Source organism: Nothoprocta perdicaria, unplaced genomic scaffold (assembly GCF_003342845.1).
Source record: "Nothoprocta perdicaria isolate Ctin4 unplaced genomic scaffold, notPer1 scaffold_26, whole genome shotgun sequence".
NCBI lineage: Eukaryota > Metazoa > Chordata > Aves > Tinamiformes > Tinamidae > Nothoprocta > Nothoprocta perdicaria.
In genome coordinates this window covers 5,519,828-5,536,651 of record NW_020455488.1, presented here as the reverse complement: position 1 = coordinate 5,536,651, position 16,824 = coordinate 5,519,828, and the positions used below count along the sequence as shown (strand labels likewise).

At 46.0% G+C, this 16,824-nt stretch overlaps 2 protein-coding genes across 4 annotated transcripts in view; one reads left to right on the top strand and one right to left on the bottom strand.

The window, feature by feature from the left end:
- Nucleotides 1-8,495, top strand: part of EIF3J (eukaryotic translation initiation factor 3 subunit J) — an 8,891-nt gene extending 396 nt beyond the window's left edge. Inside the window, exons 3-8 of one of the 3 annotated variants that reach the window (XM_026040524.1) lie at nt 3,330-3,387; nt 3,642-3,733; nt 4,204-4,318; nt 5,295-5,453; nt 6,223-6,296; nt 7,637-8,495. In XM_026040524.1, coding sequence (XP_025896309.1) covers nt 3,330-3,387; nt 3,642-3,733; nt 4,204-4,318; nt 5,295-5,453; nt 6,223-6,296; nt 7,637-7,765 — 627 coding nt within the window. In that variant the 3' untranslated portion in view covers nt 7,766-8,495. Of the gene's footprint in view, nt 1-3,329; nt 3,388-3,641; nt 3,734-4,203; nt 4,319-5,294; nt 5,454-6,222; nt 6,297-7,077; nt 7,139-7,633 lie in introns of those variants that run through there. The other 2 variants (XM_026040523.1, XM_026040526.1) reach the window with 2 other exon arrangements.
- A 990-nt stretch (nt 8,496-9,485) lies between these two features.
- Nucleotides 9,486-16,824, bottom strand: part of SPG11 (SPG11, spatacsin vesicle trafficking associated) — a 29,272-nt gene continuing 21,933 nt past the window's right edge. The window contains exons 30-39 of the mRNA XM_026040522.1: nt 16,373-16,515; nt 15,507-15,705; nt 14,422-14,559; nt 13,115-13,248; nt 12,913-13,020; nt 12,173-12,341; nt 11,518-11,606; nt 10,879-11,034; nt 10,150-10,301; nt 9,486-9,723 (exon numbers count right to left, since the gene is read on the bottom strand). Coding sequence (XP_025896307.1) covers nt 9,543-9,723; nt 10,150-10,301; nt 10,879-11,034; nt 11,518-11,606; nt 12,173-12,341; nt 12,913-13,020; nt 13,115-13,248; nt 14,422-14,559; nt 15,507-15,705; nt 16,373-16,515 — 1,469 coding nt within the window. The 3' untranslated portion in view covers nt 9,486-9,542. The remainder of the gene's footprint in view (nt 9,724-10,149; nt 10,302-10,878; nt 11,035-11,517; nt 11,607-12,172; nt 12,342-12,912; nt 13,021-13,114; nt 13,249-14,421; nt 14,560-15,506; nt 15,706-16,372; nt 16,516-16,824) is intronic.

Here is a 16,824-nt window from a genome sequence, read left to right as displayed (position 1 = left end):
CCGCCAGCCCCGGGAGCCGCGGCCGCTCCCGGGCCGCCCCTCGGGTGCGCCCGGGCCCTCGCCCCGCGCGGCCGTGCGAGGCCGCGGCGTTGGCTGACAGCGCTGCCCTGCCCGCAGAGCCACGTGCGGGACAGCGCGGCCCCTTCCGCGGCGCCTGCTCTTCCCCCCGGTCCCGCTGACCCCGTGGCGGAGGCCGCAGGAGCCTCGGCGTGCTCCGCGTGCGTATAGGTGCCAGGGACGTCACCGGGATGCGTTGGGTGCCTGCCAGCAACGAAAGCGGGTACCCAGAGAGCAGCGGCCTGCCTTGCGTGGAGGTGCCGCGGGGACGAGGCTGCGCGCCCCGCTGGCTCCTGCCCCCTCGGCGGGGCTCTCGCAGCGGAGCGGCGCTGCTGCCGCGCGGACCTGCTGCTGGTGCTGTTCAGGCGCTGCCTGTGTGGCCAGAGCCCCTGCCAAGCACCAGCACGGCTGCCCTAGGAGCCTAGGGTGCGTATGCTTCTTCTGAACCGGTATGGAAACAAAAATCAACARGGATTTCTCTGTAAGTCATAGGCAGTCCATTTTGCGTCTTAACCATAGGGTGTGCGGCTGTTATTAAACTTACAGGTGTCAGTCGTGTTGCACCACGCAGGGTGAGTAAAGGGGTTTCTGTATGCGGTGGCTGCAGTTGTAAAGGCTGTGCTTAAAATACATACTTAGGCATTTATTTTTACCTATCTATGTATACACACCTACCTGCCTATGTATGTTTCTTTTTGTCACAAATTGTTTTTAGCAAACCTTGCTTTTCGTGATTTGTTGGAGAGTAAGAAACTTTCCATGAACTGTCGTGTCCTGAAGACACCGGCTTTGTTGGGCTGCTTCCATAGAGGAGCAAGGTTTTCCTGCRTGCAGGAAGAGTGTAGCTGCTTCCCTCTTCCTGAGGGGTTGAGGCYTTGGGACTGGAGCTGCACTGACAGACAGGGCCCCTACAGCAAATAGAGCTGTTTCCTTCACTCTGTACTGCCTGTGTAAACGCTAAAGATTGTAAGGCTTGAGAGAGAGTCACTTAGATGCTGGGACCTTGTGTAGCACTGTCAGCCTTCGGAAAGCACATGCACAGGAAAAATGACRTGGCCTAAAATACAGTAGTTTTTCTTCGGGTTGGTATTTCACACTTGATGATTTTTTTTTAGTATTCAGATCTATAGCTTATTTTGAACTTATAATAATCCCAATAAAGGATTTACAGTAACATTTATATTTAGGAAACTCTGACCTGCTTGGGATTAAAGTCAGCATCTTCATACGTAACAAAGTGACTCTCACGTTACTCAGAAGCGTCCCTGGAGACAGACCTGCTGCCCAGGGATTTTCCTCCGTTTCCTCCCGGGCGATCCTGTCCTCGACAAAGCCAAAACTGGGAAACGCGCCTGTTCTCRCAGTGGCAGCAGCCTCCGACGCGGAGCCTTCGCCTCGGTGAAGGGGAATCTGGACAGGGGAGAAGCTGTCATTTTGAATCCCGTTCCCTGTTTTTCTGGCACGTGTATCCCCATACATTGGAGGTGCGCGTGGTGGAGCGCATGGTGCTGTGACTGACAGCTGCTCCCATCCAGCTTTTGTTTACATGGAATAGGAGACGTTTGCAGGAATCTTATTTAAGTTAGGGATGTATAAATGGGCAGTTTTGAAATGCTGCGAAGTTTTAAGTAGTGCTAGTGGATATATTTTGGAATTAACCTGTTCTCTGTGGAATTAGCATCAAGACAGATCTGGCTCTAAAGGAGATTTTTTCCTCCAAGATAATTTACTGAAACTTATAAACCACAGAAATTGATATCTTTTTGGAATTTCCCTAGTTTAAAAAAATATATATATCGATGGTGTCCTGTTGCTTAAGACAAAGAAGACTTTGAGAAGAGCGGGAAGGGGTCCAGCCTTGCTGGAGAGCGGAGTCGGAACACGCGGAATCCCAAGAGAGCAGCTGAGCGGGCGGGCGCCCGCCGTGCCCAGGGGCACCCGCGGCCCGACACCGCAGTRGCTGCTGCGTTAAGTTCCACACTCGGTGACGCTCGGCTTCGGAGGGGCCGTGCGTGCGATCGCGCGAAGCTCCGGCCCCGGGGCTCCCGTTCAGGTTTCTCAAATGCAGGAGGAAAACAGAGTAGTTTCCCTCATCCCCGTGAGTACGGAATGGAGCGAGTTCCCTCCGTCCTTGGCGGGTTTGGCACCTAGGAGCTTGATTTTAAAAGCTAGTGTCATTCATGGACGGGGAAGAGACCAAGGCAGCGAGGCTGACAGAGCAGTGATCAAAGCGGCTCTTGAAGCCATGGGTGTAGCCCTCTTAATTAGCCGTGTGCTCCAGCAAAGCTGCTGCTGTGAACGTCAGCTGCCTGGAATGGGGAAGGAAGCCGCATCCCCTGCAAGCGCCAATTACCTCGGCGAGCTGCCCTTGGGTGTCCTGCTTGGGTCAGCACCTTGCCCTCAAGTAATGAGGCTTCCTAGGTGTCTGTCCTTGCTACACTCTGTGCAGTTGTTAGAAATTAATAAATAGTTCGGATGGCTGTTTGCTTTATTAAGGTGCAAGGTGGAAATCACAAAACGCAGAACATGTGTTTTTAAACTTAGCTGAAGTGATGTAGTGACAATATGTGGCTTTTATGCTACACAGGTCTTATCAAACGTGATCTCCGTAATGCTTGCAAGCAGAGTTGAAACAGGTTAACTAAAATTAGATTCCTGAGAGATTTCTTGGCTTTTCTGTCTGACGTGTATGTCCTGCTTGGCATGTAAGCTCACATCTAGAGCATTTATTCCCATATGGAGGTCAGCCAGTACAATTTGGACTGGCATTGGGACAAGGATATATATTCCCATAAACCTCGCCCAGGTAAGTGTCCGCAGGGAAGCGCGGAGCTGCTCTTGGCACAGTCTGCAGTGACATGAACAGGTCAAATCTGCCAAGCTCTGCTGAGCAGCTCGGTCCGTTTGGAGCCCGTGTCTCCGTGTGGGAGCAGCACGCCGGCCGGGAGTAAAGGAATTACAGTGTCTCATACGTTTTGCTGGGAATGTTGTTCCGCCTGTTGTCCAGCTTGCTTTTCTATCCATTCACCTGAGTTTTTGGATTCTTTGGACTCTATTTTTTTTTCCCTTTTCCACAGTAATAACTAGTCCTGGARCATCCTTGTCAACTCCTTACATCACAACTTACATCGCAACTTGAGTTAAGTTAGGAAGTAGGAGTAAGATACATGAGCATTTAAAGAGGTTTCTTGGAAGTTACTGTTTTTTGGATGCATTATCGACAAAACTACAGAATATCCGTAAAAGAATCTTAATTAAAACTTATTTTGTAGGATAACTGGGATGATGAGGAGGAAGAGGAGGAAGTAAAGGAGACAGAGGTAAAACAAGGTGAGGTTTGAGGAATACATTTCATGGTATGAGCAGCAAAATAGACATTGGCTTCGTCTTGAGCGTTATCTCAAGAACCAAAAATGCTTCCAGATAGGATTGGTTTTGTTTTTCACAAAGCATGTGTTTAGATTAACTGTTTCTGGGTTCAGATCAGATAATTGACTGTGTTTTGTTCTTTGATCAGTGTCCTTACAATTGCAGGGAAAAAATCAGACAGCTTCTGAAGTGCTTTATTGTTCCATGTCTTACAGAAACAAAGGTTTCAGAAAAAAAGAAAATAGCAGAAAAAATAAAAGAAAAAGAAAAGCAACAGAAGAAAAAGCAAGAGGAACTTAAAAAAAGGGTACTTTTTTTTTTCTTCCACCTGTCATAAATTTAGTGGGTGGGCTTGATTTTTTTGTTGAGGTTGAGCAAGACCTTGAATTTTTTTTTTTTTTAACAGTCTAGTAAAACAAACTAAAATCTTGTATTAATAGCATTTGGTGGATATAAACTCTGTCCCTAACTTAACTGGATTGTTGAAGTAATGCTTATCTTTATTTCTTTGTTTGTACCTCATGATAAAACATGTAGCTGTGAAACTTAACTGTTTCTTCCCATTTCTCTACAAATGAGCTATTTATTAAACAATACAGTATTGCTACGCTTATTTAGGATAGTTTTCAGCTTTGTACATTTTTGAGGTATATTGACTTCCTGCAGAAGTGTGCCAATTAAGTGGTACTGGGGAAAGAAAAAAAGAAACAATTTTTTGTAATGCTCAGGGGCAAGAAATATAAATGCTGTTCTCTATATATACTTTTCTAAATTTAGTTAGAGGCACCGGAGGAGCATAAAGAACTTACACCAGAAGAACAGGTAGAAGAGAAACTACGACTAAAGAAATTACAAGAGGAGTCAGACCTTGAGTTAGCAAAAGAAACATTTGGTAAGTGTGTTATACTGGAGCCAAGTGAGTCAGGGCAGTTGTAGCACCACAGAAGTGTATCATCCAAATACAGCGTGGGGTTACACCTGGACAGCCCGCAGGAACCACAGATAGGGTTGGACTGGCAGACTCCCTGCAGGCTGTATTGCAGAGAATGAGCAGCAACTTGAATCCAAACTGCTGGAAGCATAGCCTGGTAAGAACTGCAAAAACACCTCTTTAGACTATATGTTTTTTTTCTTAGAGGTCTTAACATCTCTCGGTAGGGAAAAAAAAACCCTTTATTTTGGAATTCAGTTCCAAAGGCACTGAAGGCATTTCCAAAGACATAGGCACTTCTGGCAGAAAGATAGAGGCTGACACCTCGTCTTGCTTCCAGTGCTCCTGCCCTCRGTGCGGGGCGCTAGGAGCGGACAAGGCTGGGGCAGTTGGTGGCATAAACTTCTTTCCTGGGCCAGAATGAGCTAGATTGAGGCAGATCATTCTGGGTTTGGGCTTTGGTAAACTGTTTGGGATACTGATTTATAGCAGCAGTCTTCAAACCTGACAGCGTGTTTTAGTTTAAATGTATGCAGCAGTTAGAGACTGCTGCGTGAATGCTCAGAAAGAATACGAGCACCTCTCGGGGGGGAAAGGTGTCCGACTGACTTAGAGAACTCAGCTTTGTCCTGGTGAGCTCAAGATAGGAATCCCTCCTAAGGGGAGAGAGGCTCTGTAAGKGAACACAGCTCCAGAGAATACCTGGTTCAGCCCACGAAGCTCTGCAGCTAGACTGTATCTTAAATACAGATCAATAGCTCTGGGTGTTGGTTAGTTTTTTGTGCTGCAGAAGCTAGTGGCAAATTTCACTGTTTTTGCTGCCTGCCCTTGATGGCATCATTAGCAGTGATGTGAATGGGGTTACTTGTCCTGTCTGGTGTCATCTGTAGGGATCTCAGCTAATGTTTTCCTCAGTGCTTTATGTTTTYAYTTGCAGGTGTAAATAACACTTGTGGACTAGATGCCATGAATCCCTCTTCGAAAGATGACTTCACGGAATTTGGCAAATTACTAAAAGAGAAAATTACACAGTATGAAAAATCATTGCATTATGCCAGTTTTTTGGAAGCATTAGTTCGAGACGTATGTATTTCATGTAAGTTAAATGAACAGCTTTCTAGAGTGCCAAAATTGTAATGGGGCCATAATTGAAAATCAGCTACACAGATTTTAAATCACTTTAATCGATATAGCTTATAGTAAATGAAGTACTAGGATCTGTTCCACTGACTAGTAACTGCTTCCATCCCTACAAGCTTTATTACAGCTAGTGTTTGTGCTAGGCTTGAGCTCTTTCAGCATGTCAGTTAGGGCAGATGCTKTGTAAAAGTTTGAATTTTCCTGGTGATCTGAGTTTTACACACTTCTCTTCTGGAAAAAAGCAACTCCTAGAGCCAAATAAGTTGAGTAGCTTAGTTGAGAGGAACCCGTAAAACAGGGTTCATACARCTCCAGGACTGCAAATAACTTGTTCTGGAATGCAGCATTCTAAGTATGCAGAGATAAAACTAGATTAAACACTCTTGCCTTGCTTTTCCTCCCTGTTTTTGGATAATTAGTTGTTGGAGACCTTTCTTCCTGGACTGTGCATGAAGGGTGAAGCAGTAACTCAGTACTGTTCAGTGCCCTGTAACTGTGGGGATGGTTGGGCTGCTGAAGCTGCTTCCCATGGATCATCCCAAATGCTAATTATCGTGAGCTAAGGGCCTGATTAGTCTGCGTTCTGCTAATAAACTGATTTAAATCAAGGGTCAGCACTTAGTAATAATGCTTATTTCTGTCTTTTTTTGAGAAATTTCATGTTAGATGATTTAACTGACTTCTAAGAGCAATATTCATGATTCATCTTTCTTCTTCTAATGCAGTGGAAATTGATGATTTGAAAAAGATCACAAATACTTTGACAGTACTATGCAGTGAAAAACAAAAACAAGAAAAGGTAAGAGTTTATTTTTCAGAAGCAGCAGCAGAAGCCACTGTGGTGCTAGAAAATAGAAATAGGTCCAATACTGAATTGAACTTTTGATTGTTATATGCAGTAACTGTGGATAAAATTATTAACTGGGATGTGATTTTAGTATTAAATATATTTAAATGGATGTGGTAATTGGGAGCTGATTAAATCTAGAAACCACAGGCAAAATCCTGAATAATTTACAGTAACTACATTTATACATACCAACTTTTTTTCCATTTTATGCTTGAAGTAAAAGAGGCTTACATGTAAGTCAGCCTCATTTCTAGCTATACATCATATACATATATATTAATATCAGATATTGATGAAGTAGTTTAAATATTTGCCAAACTATGTTAGTGGCATTTTGAATAGCAGATAAGTGGAGTTTTTACAGAGCCTTGCAAGCTAAACAAGCAATAACGGCATAGACAAATAAGAGTAGTTTTTTAAAGGTAACTTTATTAAGCGCTTAATAAAGTGCTAGTTCRTGGGATGCAAAACAAATGTATGTAATAACACAGTGCTAAAATCTCAAGGTGCTTTGGGATTAAGTGATTTACTGGATAGTAACAAAATTGAGCAGAAAACATCACAGAAAATGCAGACTTTTTCATTGTTTTACATTAAACTGGAGGATTATTAGGAAACAAAAGGCYGAGTGTTGTTGAATATAAATAGTAACTTGTGGATGTAAAATGAGAAGCTTCTCAGTTACCAGTTTCAGTGGCATGTGGTGTTTGTGCTGCTGTTTCTAATTCAGCAGGATGACTGAATCGCTTCAGTGCAAAGCAGACCTCACGGACAGCGTTACTGCACTGAGTCGAGTTTGGTACATGCCATAAACTTCACTATGGACTAGAGTTAGAGTTAGATTGATCCTAGGCTTGTGATTACTGAAACAACTTAAGTATTTGTAGTTTGTGTTTTTATACTCTCCTCTTTTTAATCTAAATTTATTAGCCTAATTTCTGAAACCTGCATCAACAAAAATCCGGTAGGCAAGACCTTATCCTGAAATGGGTAACTTTGTTCTGTGAAGTTTGTTGAGACTTAACTAACTGAAATGTCACTGCAGGGGCAGTGATGAGAGCCACATTAAACGCCTTAGGGTCTGCAATTAATAAAACTGATTTTGCTCATTTCGAGCCTTGAGGAAGTGGGATGAGTGAGAGGCYGGGGGCCAGCCCCTGGTACGTGGGGCTGCAGGGAGCAGCAGGACTCACCAGTACAGCAGCTTTACTGGGACTAGGCTCAGGCTGGAGCAGCGGCACCTGCACGTGGGGCTGCAAGTAAACATGCTCTTCTTGGCATTCAAGCAGAGTAAAGCCAAAAAGAAGAAAAAAGGGGTTGTGCCCGGAGGTGGTTTAAAGGCTACTATGAAAGATGACCTGGCTGATTACGGCGGCTACGATGGCGAATACGTACAAGAGTTTGAAGACTTCATGTGACACTTCTCCTCCTCCTCTGTCTTTCTGTTGCCCATAATCCCTTAAACATGTAGCACAACTTCTTTTCCTTTAAATTCTGCCAAATGCTACAATCAAAACTGCAGTATCTTTGTGCTGGTGGTTTAACTCTTTGACACGTGGTGCTAAAGCACTGGCATTGCTGTTCCGTGGTCAGGGGTTAAAATGAAGAAACCTGCGTGCTGTGAAACACGCAGTTAAAAATGGAGCTGATAATGGGAACTGTTGCTATGGGCCTTCCTGGCAACAACCACTAAATTGGAAGTGAATTTTGACGAGGCAAAGTGTTATTACCAGCACCGTTCAGTGATAGGGCCTTAACTGTACGTCCTTGAATGACTTGTTTCAGGAACAAAAGCAGTTTGCAGCAAGGGCATGGTGTGCACTTAGTATTAAAATTGCTTTGTCTTAAGTTAGAGCTTGAGGATTTCAGTATATTGTAAGGGAACCGCTAACTTCAGCGTGAGGATACTGCACCTGGAAATGGCACTCGGGCTACCCGGGACCTGAACGCCTGACATCCAAACACCACTTCTGGGGGGGTCAGAACAAGGAAATAGTTCCTTCTTTGAAAAATGACTTGTGTCTTGAGTATAAAGTTTAGTTTCCATTCATCTAAATTTCTACTAATGCAGCTGTATGGGTTGGGTATTCTTTAACAGTTATAATTGCCTGGTTTAAGTGTAAAAAAGAAAAAAAAAATCAGATTTCCTTTTGTTTTCAGGGGTTGTGGTAGATCTTTCACRACTCAGCCCTTTTCTTTCATTTAAAAAAACAAAACTTGCTTAGCAAACTGCAGCAGTTACTACAGTTGGGCAAATTGTTATGTTAACAATTATGACATCTGCAATGTTTTATAAAGCAACTAATTTAATAAAATCACTATTGTGAAGACTTCACCGCGCGTGGCTTKGGGCTGGTTCTTCCTAGCGAAAGGGCCCTCGCGAGGCCAAGCTGCCCATGGGGTGGACAGGGAGCAGCCCCAGACCCTCTTGCCCAAAGCAGCGTGCCCACAGAACAAGGTTTTACAGAGGTGAGTGGTAAATAAGGGACAGAGCTGCCACAAGCCTGTCACTTACCCAGTGACCTTCATCCTGCTGCTGGAGCTGCTGCTTTTCAGGAGCTTCTGAGACCCGTGTGAGCAGCTGCTGCACCAAGTGCAGAATTTCCCGTTTGTTCAGCTGTTTGGTTCTGACAGCACGGGGGTGCAGGGCCCTGTCAAGAGCATTTGGGCTTCTCGACCCCTCCTTCTACCACTTGGTACTAAAAGCCTCTGGGAGAGAGTTTAGCTACTCTTAAAGGGTGCATTTTAAACACAGGGCCCTCTTCATGTGTAATCCTCACCCCACAGGCTGTTTTAGTAGAGGTGTATCGAAGGAGCTAAGACCTTGTACCTGTAACAGAGCTATAATCAAGGACTCTCAGAAGTGGAATATCTTACCAGGCATCTGCAGTTTTCAAATGAACCTCCTCATCATCCTTCACCGTCAGTCTGGATATTCTGCAAATTCTCCTTCGACCTTAATTTTTGCTTGTTTGGCTAGAGTTGCTATGGAAATCCATCAACTGCACCCTTGTTGAGCTCTTAAGCTCCCCCCACCCCGGCCACAGTACCTGTACCAGGCTGTTAGTCAAGTATTTTACAAAGGGGAGGATTTATTGTACAAAAGAGCTCTGGGTCGCCCCCGGGCCAGCGCCTCCAGCACGCACGAGCAGCACCCGTGGTCCCTAGGGCTTGTGCAGGTGCCCCGCGAGCGAGCTAGTTCGCGAGCAGGTCGTTGAGACAGCAGCTGGTCTGCGCGTCCCGCAGGAGCGCGTTGACCACGTCGTAGAGCTTGTGCTCGTAGGCCAGGCGGTAGCAGGTGGCGACGTCCTCGCAGTAAGGAAGCAGCTTCCGCAGGTTTTTCAGAGCGGCCTCAGTGGGTGGGTGTTGTTTAACTCTGAAAAGAATTGGACCTCCAAGTCAAACAGGAGAAGAACTTTACGGAAAACRATTATCTGACAAGCGTGGTAGAAGAACTACCTCTACTGCTGAAAAGACAGGGTTGTCTTTGTGTTCAGCACACAAATTATTTTCCTGGCTCTTTTGTTCTCATTTATTTTGAAAAAAAATGTTTTTGATCTCATCTCTCAGCCTTAAAGTACCCTATTTACCCCATACAATAAAGATGACAGAGCTAGTGCTTTTCCACAAAAATGCTTAAAAAGAAAACGAACATAAACCTCAGCTACCGCTATACTTGGCTTTATCACAGAAAAGGTTTCCAACAGTACTAAATAGATTCACATATGTTTAACATGTAATTTGCTCCTCTGAAGTCAACCAYAGAAAACAAATGCCCCCAGTTGACTAAAGAACTACTTACTTCTTYGCAATCTCCTCAAATATGCCAGGCTTGAGCAGCCTCTGCTGTTTAAATTCTTCTAAGTAATTGAAGTCACCCTTAGTGATCACTTGTTGATACAGAACTTCAGCCCAATCTGGAGCAAAGTCGTAAGCCTCAGCCACGATAGCCGCCTACGGGGAGAGGAGAAATGACTGACCAGGAAGAGTTTGTTCTTGCACAGACACATTCCTACAGTTAAAGACTGTAGGCAGCAGGAGTGCATAGTAACAAATAACAACGGGGTAGTTCTTCACCTTGTTTTAAATACACACACACACACACACACATATTTATACACACACACACACACACACATATTTATACACACACACACACACACACATATTTATACACACACACACACACACGTTGGAAGTAACAGAAGGGGAAGGGTGGCTGTCACACAACCCAAGATAGTGAGTCCAAGGTCTATAGAATCAGTGAAATGCAGTATCCTGTTAAAGACACTGCCATTAGGATGTCATAATGCCATTTGCTCTCTCTAAAAAAGGGTGTTTTGTTTATTTTCAAGTTGGCGAACTGAAGCCATCAGTGTAAGGCAGGTGAGGGCTGGGAAGGTGGGTTGAGCGCGGCGCGAGGGCCCAGGACCGGCCCTGGCAGGGACCCTCGGAGCCGCCACGGGGACGGGGACGGCGGCTCCGGGCACCGCGTGGCCTCGCGCCCGCGGCCTCCAGCCTCCCTCCGCACCTGGTAGAAGCGGGGCAAGGACAGGACGCAGCCCATCACGTCCTGCCTGCTCAGGTTAATCAGCATGCTGCTCTGGCTGGTGTTCAGGAAATGCAGCTGCAGGGTTATCAGCCTTGTCAGCCGCTTGCAGCGTAACGCCTGGCGGACACACGAGTCCTGTTGAATAAAGACAAACCCAACTTTTAGAAGGATGTTTTCGATAAGAAAGCAAGAAGTATTCCCGAGAGCAACACTGCAGGCTTCCAAGTTGTCTCCCATTTCATCGTTCAGATCACAACACGTGCTAACATTGATATCTGCAGGAGTTTAATACGAAGTCTCTCAGCTCTCTTTATACTGCTCTATTCTTGTTTATCTTGAGTAAAGCATTTAAGCTTGTGATTGCTTCTGTTTAAGATTAGGGGACCTACATGTAATTGCTAATGCTAAAGACTGACCAGGGAGCAGCCACAGACAGCTCTGATATAACTGGGACGCTGGGATCCTGTGGAACTGCGGGAGCACGAGAGATTCTTCAGCTCGGCTTCCACCGGGTTGGATTCTGCAGAAGCCCTTAGAGCAGCTTTGTTTGCTCTCCCGGTTCGCTCCAGTCTTTGTGGGCTCCCAGGGCTATACAGAAGTCATTCCRTCTCATTTTACCTTAGAATAACTTTCTGCTGCATCAATAAAGAGAGTCAGGGCTTTCATCAGCAGCTTCTTTAAATTTGCCACATCTTGAAGAGACTCCTCTGAAAAACAAAAACTTAAGTCAAAGAAGTGTCGTTTATACACAGGACAAAATAAGCTACACAAATACTTGCTGCTACTAAGTCAGTAGCTACTATTGTTCAGAAAGCAGCAAGAGACTAAACTGGTTTCTTGTACATAAAAGCTGTGAACAAAGGGGAAGCAGCAGCGATACCTGCTCYTTTACGGAGCAAAGCTACTGCAAGAACCTTAATCAAGTGACTGAGGAACTGCAAAGAAATGCAAATCATTCACTTGCAGCAGATACAAGCACTATTACCAGCTAAGCTCAGAAATGCATCTTGCCTAGCTCCAATCCCAGGACCACTCGTTCCTTCCAGCCACTGGAAGTGTAATCGATGTCACCAGGACCGCACCACAGTCCATCAGAACTGCACTTTCCCATCACAGCTTCCTCCTCACACAGTAACATGATGTGYGACATAAAAGGATAATTTCACACTTCAGAAAGCAGCAGCGTTGTGCTGACAACAGCACAGCAGCAACCTGCTACATTACAAAAGGCACAAATGAACTTGTATTTCTTGTTCCTGCAGCTCCCACTCACCCCACGGCTGGGATTCGATGAGTTTCAGCTGAGTGCGAGCGGCAGCCTCGTGGTTCTCTCCTATTTCCCGACACATGCTGAAGCAAAGGGCTATCATGTTGTGCTTCTCGCTGTCTCCGGGGCGGCAGCGCTTGATGTAGTCCAGCAGAGCCGTCTTCAGGGTCCCGCTCTGGTCCGAGACAATACCAGATTARAGGTTAAGAGTCTGTCTTTTATTCATATTTCACTGCTCACAAGCAAATCTATTCTGGCTCAATTTTCCAAAAGTGATTGTTACACTACTTGAGGTTCCTTCACATTATTTTTAAACATAATGGGAGTATTATAATTGGCAATATAGCTGGGGATTACATTATGTCAAATAAGATGACCCAGTAGCTATATATTTAATTTACACTAAACTATCAAAATTACTTATGTGGCAAGAAAATTATAAATATTTGCTATTTTATAATTTCTAAAAATGCTGGAAAAATCCTAAAATAACTGRAAGTGGAACCAAAATAGGCCATGAAACCTGCACGTGCCAGCCCAGAGCTCAAGCTGTCAGTGCTGATCTCGCTGCACTACCCAAATGCACTAGAACACACAGGCTCAAGCAAAACCAGAAGAAAACCCAGCCTGGGTTCGTTACTGGGAAACCACCCTGTCYGCGTCAGCGATGAGAATCTCCAGGGGATTCCTGCTCGCGGTGCGAGGAGCTGCCGCTGCCGGTGCGGAGGCAGCAGCCCCTCACGCACCGTGTCCAGCTTCTTCCTCATGAGCACCTCGAAGTAGTGCTTCTCGTGCAGCAGCTCGAACACGTAGCTCATCTCGGTGTAGCGGCCGATGCCGGTCAGCAGACGAACCTGGGGGAACATCCGCGGGAGAGGGGGGCGGGAGGCAGACCCGYGCCCTTCCCGCGCAGCCCCCTTCCCCGGCGGAGGGCAGCCCGACACGCACCAGCAGCCCGTACTCGTCCCGCGGCGCCAGGAGCTGCTCCGTGAGCAGCCGCGCGGCCCGCAGCACTCGCGTGATGCCCTCCATGTGGCACGTCAGGCTGAAGCAGTTGTGGGCCACAATCAGCAGCTCTGTAACTGAACAGCACAAGACCTCACCTGCCTCCGTTAATAACCTGACAAAGTTCATCGTTATCACTATCATCATCATCATCATGATCTGTCTCGCTGCAGAACTGACCCCATCTAGAAGCACAACTGGGTAACGAAGCGGAGCTTTTACAGCTATGCCCTGTGGAATTACAGCAACGGCTCCTGTAACAGCGCATGCTCAGCCTGACTTCTTCATCTGTGGGAAAGTTTTCTTTTCCATCATTCTCTGAAATGTTGTTTTATTCAACACACAGAAACTGAATCCCTTTGCCAAGGGCTGAGGGATAAATGCATAATAAATATATCAGCACTCCACTACCACAGCTCCCTGCTTATAAAAGGCCACAAGCTTCAGATAGGGGTTTGAAAAAAAAAATTAGATTCCAATTAATTAAAGCAATAAATTACAATATATTCCATTTTCTGCGAAAGGCCCAATCTAATACTTGAAAGGAATCGTGACAGTGGAGCTCCAGATCATACTCTCAGCACCATGCAGTTCACTTATTAAAAAAGTAGTATATGAACTGGCACATAACCTACTTAAAGGCAGATTTTGAAAAGAATATGCTAAAATTCAGAAAACCAAACAACTGATTTCAAAATAAACTGATTATGTGTAAAACTATTGTAAAATAACACACAGACTCCAGAGACGGGTTACAGTATCCCAATACCACTTGTTACTCCCCAACGTTGCTCGTTGATGAGCTGCCAAAAACACCCTGGCTGCAGTTTGTAAACGTATTTACCTCTCCGTGATAATATAAAGCACACAAGGGAGTTCAGAAAGCAAAGATGCAGCAAGTTAATTTAACAATGGATAAAGAAAGCAGTGTCCAACCATGGCTAACATGAAGAAAGCCACAGTGCTCTCCTTTGGTAAYGTGGAACTATAGAGGTTCAGGTAACTCACTGATATTTTCCAGCTATTAATACAGAACAACTTACATTTGATATGAAAAATATACTAATCTACCCCTTAAACAGCATGATCATTTCTTGTGCATAAATTCAGATCTATTTAAGCAATACCAACTCAAGCTTGAGATCAGTAACAGATGCTTCCCAATAGATGCTTTCTGCGTGATTTTAAACCAGTGATATCACCATCAATAAAGCACTAGCTGCATGGGGTGTTATCTGCCATTTACTTACTGCACGACAGCTCCCCACGYGGCACAGCAGATATTTTATCCAGCAACTTCATGCCAACCAAGGTATGATCCTTGCAGAGCTTGGCCAGCTGCAGGAAGGCCTGACTCTCCCCTGCAGGGTTCCAAGCCTGTTTCTGCCCTGTGTGCACAGAGAGAGCTCCGTCACAAGTGCTTGTTGGGCAGGAGATGGGAGATACATTAGCAGGAAAAAAATAAGATAAAAACAACATAATCTCAGTCTGCAGACTGACCTAGCACTTAAAAGACACTTTTGATGCTACTGGTTTAATTAAAGGATCAGAAACTGTTTCTTGCCAATTCAGTCCAGTGCAATGCCCTGAACAGAGCGTTGTTCCTGCAGCGAGGGCTCTGATTTCACAAACCCAACAGGCTGGGGCAGCTGCAAAGAGAAGCTGCCTCCTCTCCCTCACACAGCACGAGTCCCGTCGGTGCCTCGCGGTGGCTCTGACACTCACGCTCCTSCACGAGCCAACCCGAGTCACGAGCTCAGCAGAAACGCCCTTTTCCTGCCGGGTTAGTCAGCCCAGCCTTCTGAAGAGGCTCCCCAAAGCGGCAGCGCCGGCCCCTGATCCGCAGGGAACGTCGCTGCGGCTGTGGCAGGACAGCCGCTCGCTCAAGGGCAGAGGCCCTCCCCGGGGATCCGCACTGCTTGGAGGAGCAGCTCTCCTTGCAGTGAACTTTCTTGGCAGAAAGTCTCTGGGCTGTGATTTTTACAGAGGAGTTAACAGGAATCTTTCCAAGTCAGRTCACGTGGGGTTGAAAATGACCAAAATAAAAACAAACCACTCATTTTATAGCACTAAATTTACATTCATAAAAAAAGTAAACTTTTAACCACAGCAATACTATATTGAACAAAATAAGCAAGTAAAAATAGATATTTGTATAAGGCTTTACAATGCTGCTCAAACATTAACTATGCCAACTTGTCCCCAAATATCCTCAGAGCAAGGGCAGACACACAAATCACGTTTCAGCCACACAAATCCCGTGCGTGTTTCAGCCACACAAACCACGTTTGCAAAGYGCAAGCAGCTGAAAGGTCGGAGGAGGCCCCTTCCCTACCTGTGCCCTGCGCCGAGCCCAGCAGCTCCTGCACGATCTCGTCGGCCACGAGCGCGGCCACGGCGGCGGGCGGCAGCCCCTGCGTGCTGATGAAGGCCTGGGCCTTCCTGCACCTCTCGGGCTGCCGGGAGGCCAGGATGGCTCGCAGCACCGTCTCCGGGTCGCGAGCGGACACCTCGCTGTAGGAGCAGTTCAGTTCCTAAGAAACACGTTCACATGAAGCCGCGCGGCCGGAATTCCAGGGACAGAGCATATCCTGGCCAGAGGGACAATGTCTTACTGATCATKTAAGAGGGGAGTGAGGGAGAAAGAGATAAAGCTCTTTTTTCTCTTTTTAAGAAAATATAACCCGTCCTTACACCAGCTAACGGCACCTTCACCCGTCTGTTTAGCCTCGATGCCTGCAGCTCAAGCCAACATCCACAGTTACTCTCYGAAGGTTAGCACTGCCTGAGCTGCTGGCCCAGACAGAGATGCCCTCTCAAAGGAAGTATTAACCTTAACACTTAAAAAGGCTAAAAGCAGGAGGGGATTCTGTATTTCCTTCCAAGCCAAGAGCTSTGTTTTATCACATGACTGTTTCAAGCACTGACCATGTTGCTCTTCCTCCTCTCCACATATCACAAACTCCCAGTGCAACAGACACCTTTTTTCCAAAATCTTTTTAGGAGATCCTCTCCTAAAACGTTTGCCCCTGCTGTATTTGGGAGGCGTACCGGTGAGGCCCTGGATCAGCCCACACAGCTAACGTGCTGTAACACACTACAGCATACACAGCATATAGCTGCTACGTATTCCCAAAGGCCTTCCCGGCCGCTCTCCTGCGCAGGCTGTGCCCTCCTGCTGCCGTGCTCCCAGTCACGCACCTTGGAGAGCTCGTAGAGGCACAGAACCTGCCTGCAGTAGCTCCTCCCGTGCACACAGGCGTCCGCGAGAGCCTGCAGCCTCACAACAACTCCATCGTCCGCGCTGGGAGCCACGAGGTGCGTCCACTCTTCTAGGCTCGATGCTAGAAACAGAAACACAGCAAATGCCTCTGATAAACAGATAATAACACTAGGCCTTATACCTGAAGAAAGGCCCCACAGACCTGTAGCAAATATGTAATAGTTTCTCAGTCCTTCAATAYTAACTCACAGTAGCTGTGATTTTTTTGTTCTTTTGGTTAAGTTTTAGCATGTAARCAGTAAGACAGAAGATCGATATTCCAAAAGAGTTGTAATAATATCCAAATGMTAAATTTCTAAGAACAGGAGAGCAAGTATAAGCATCCAGCAACATTCCTGAAGGCTTAGGCTTCCTTTACTCGCTCTATTTC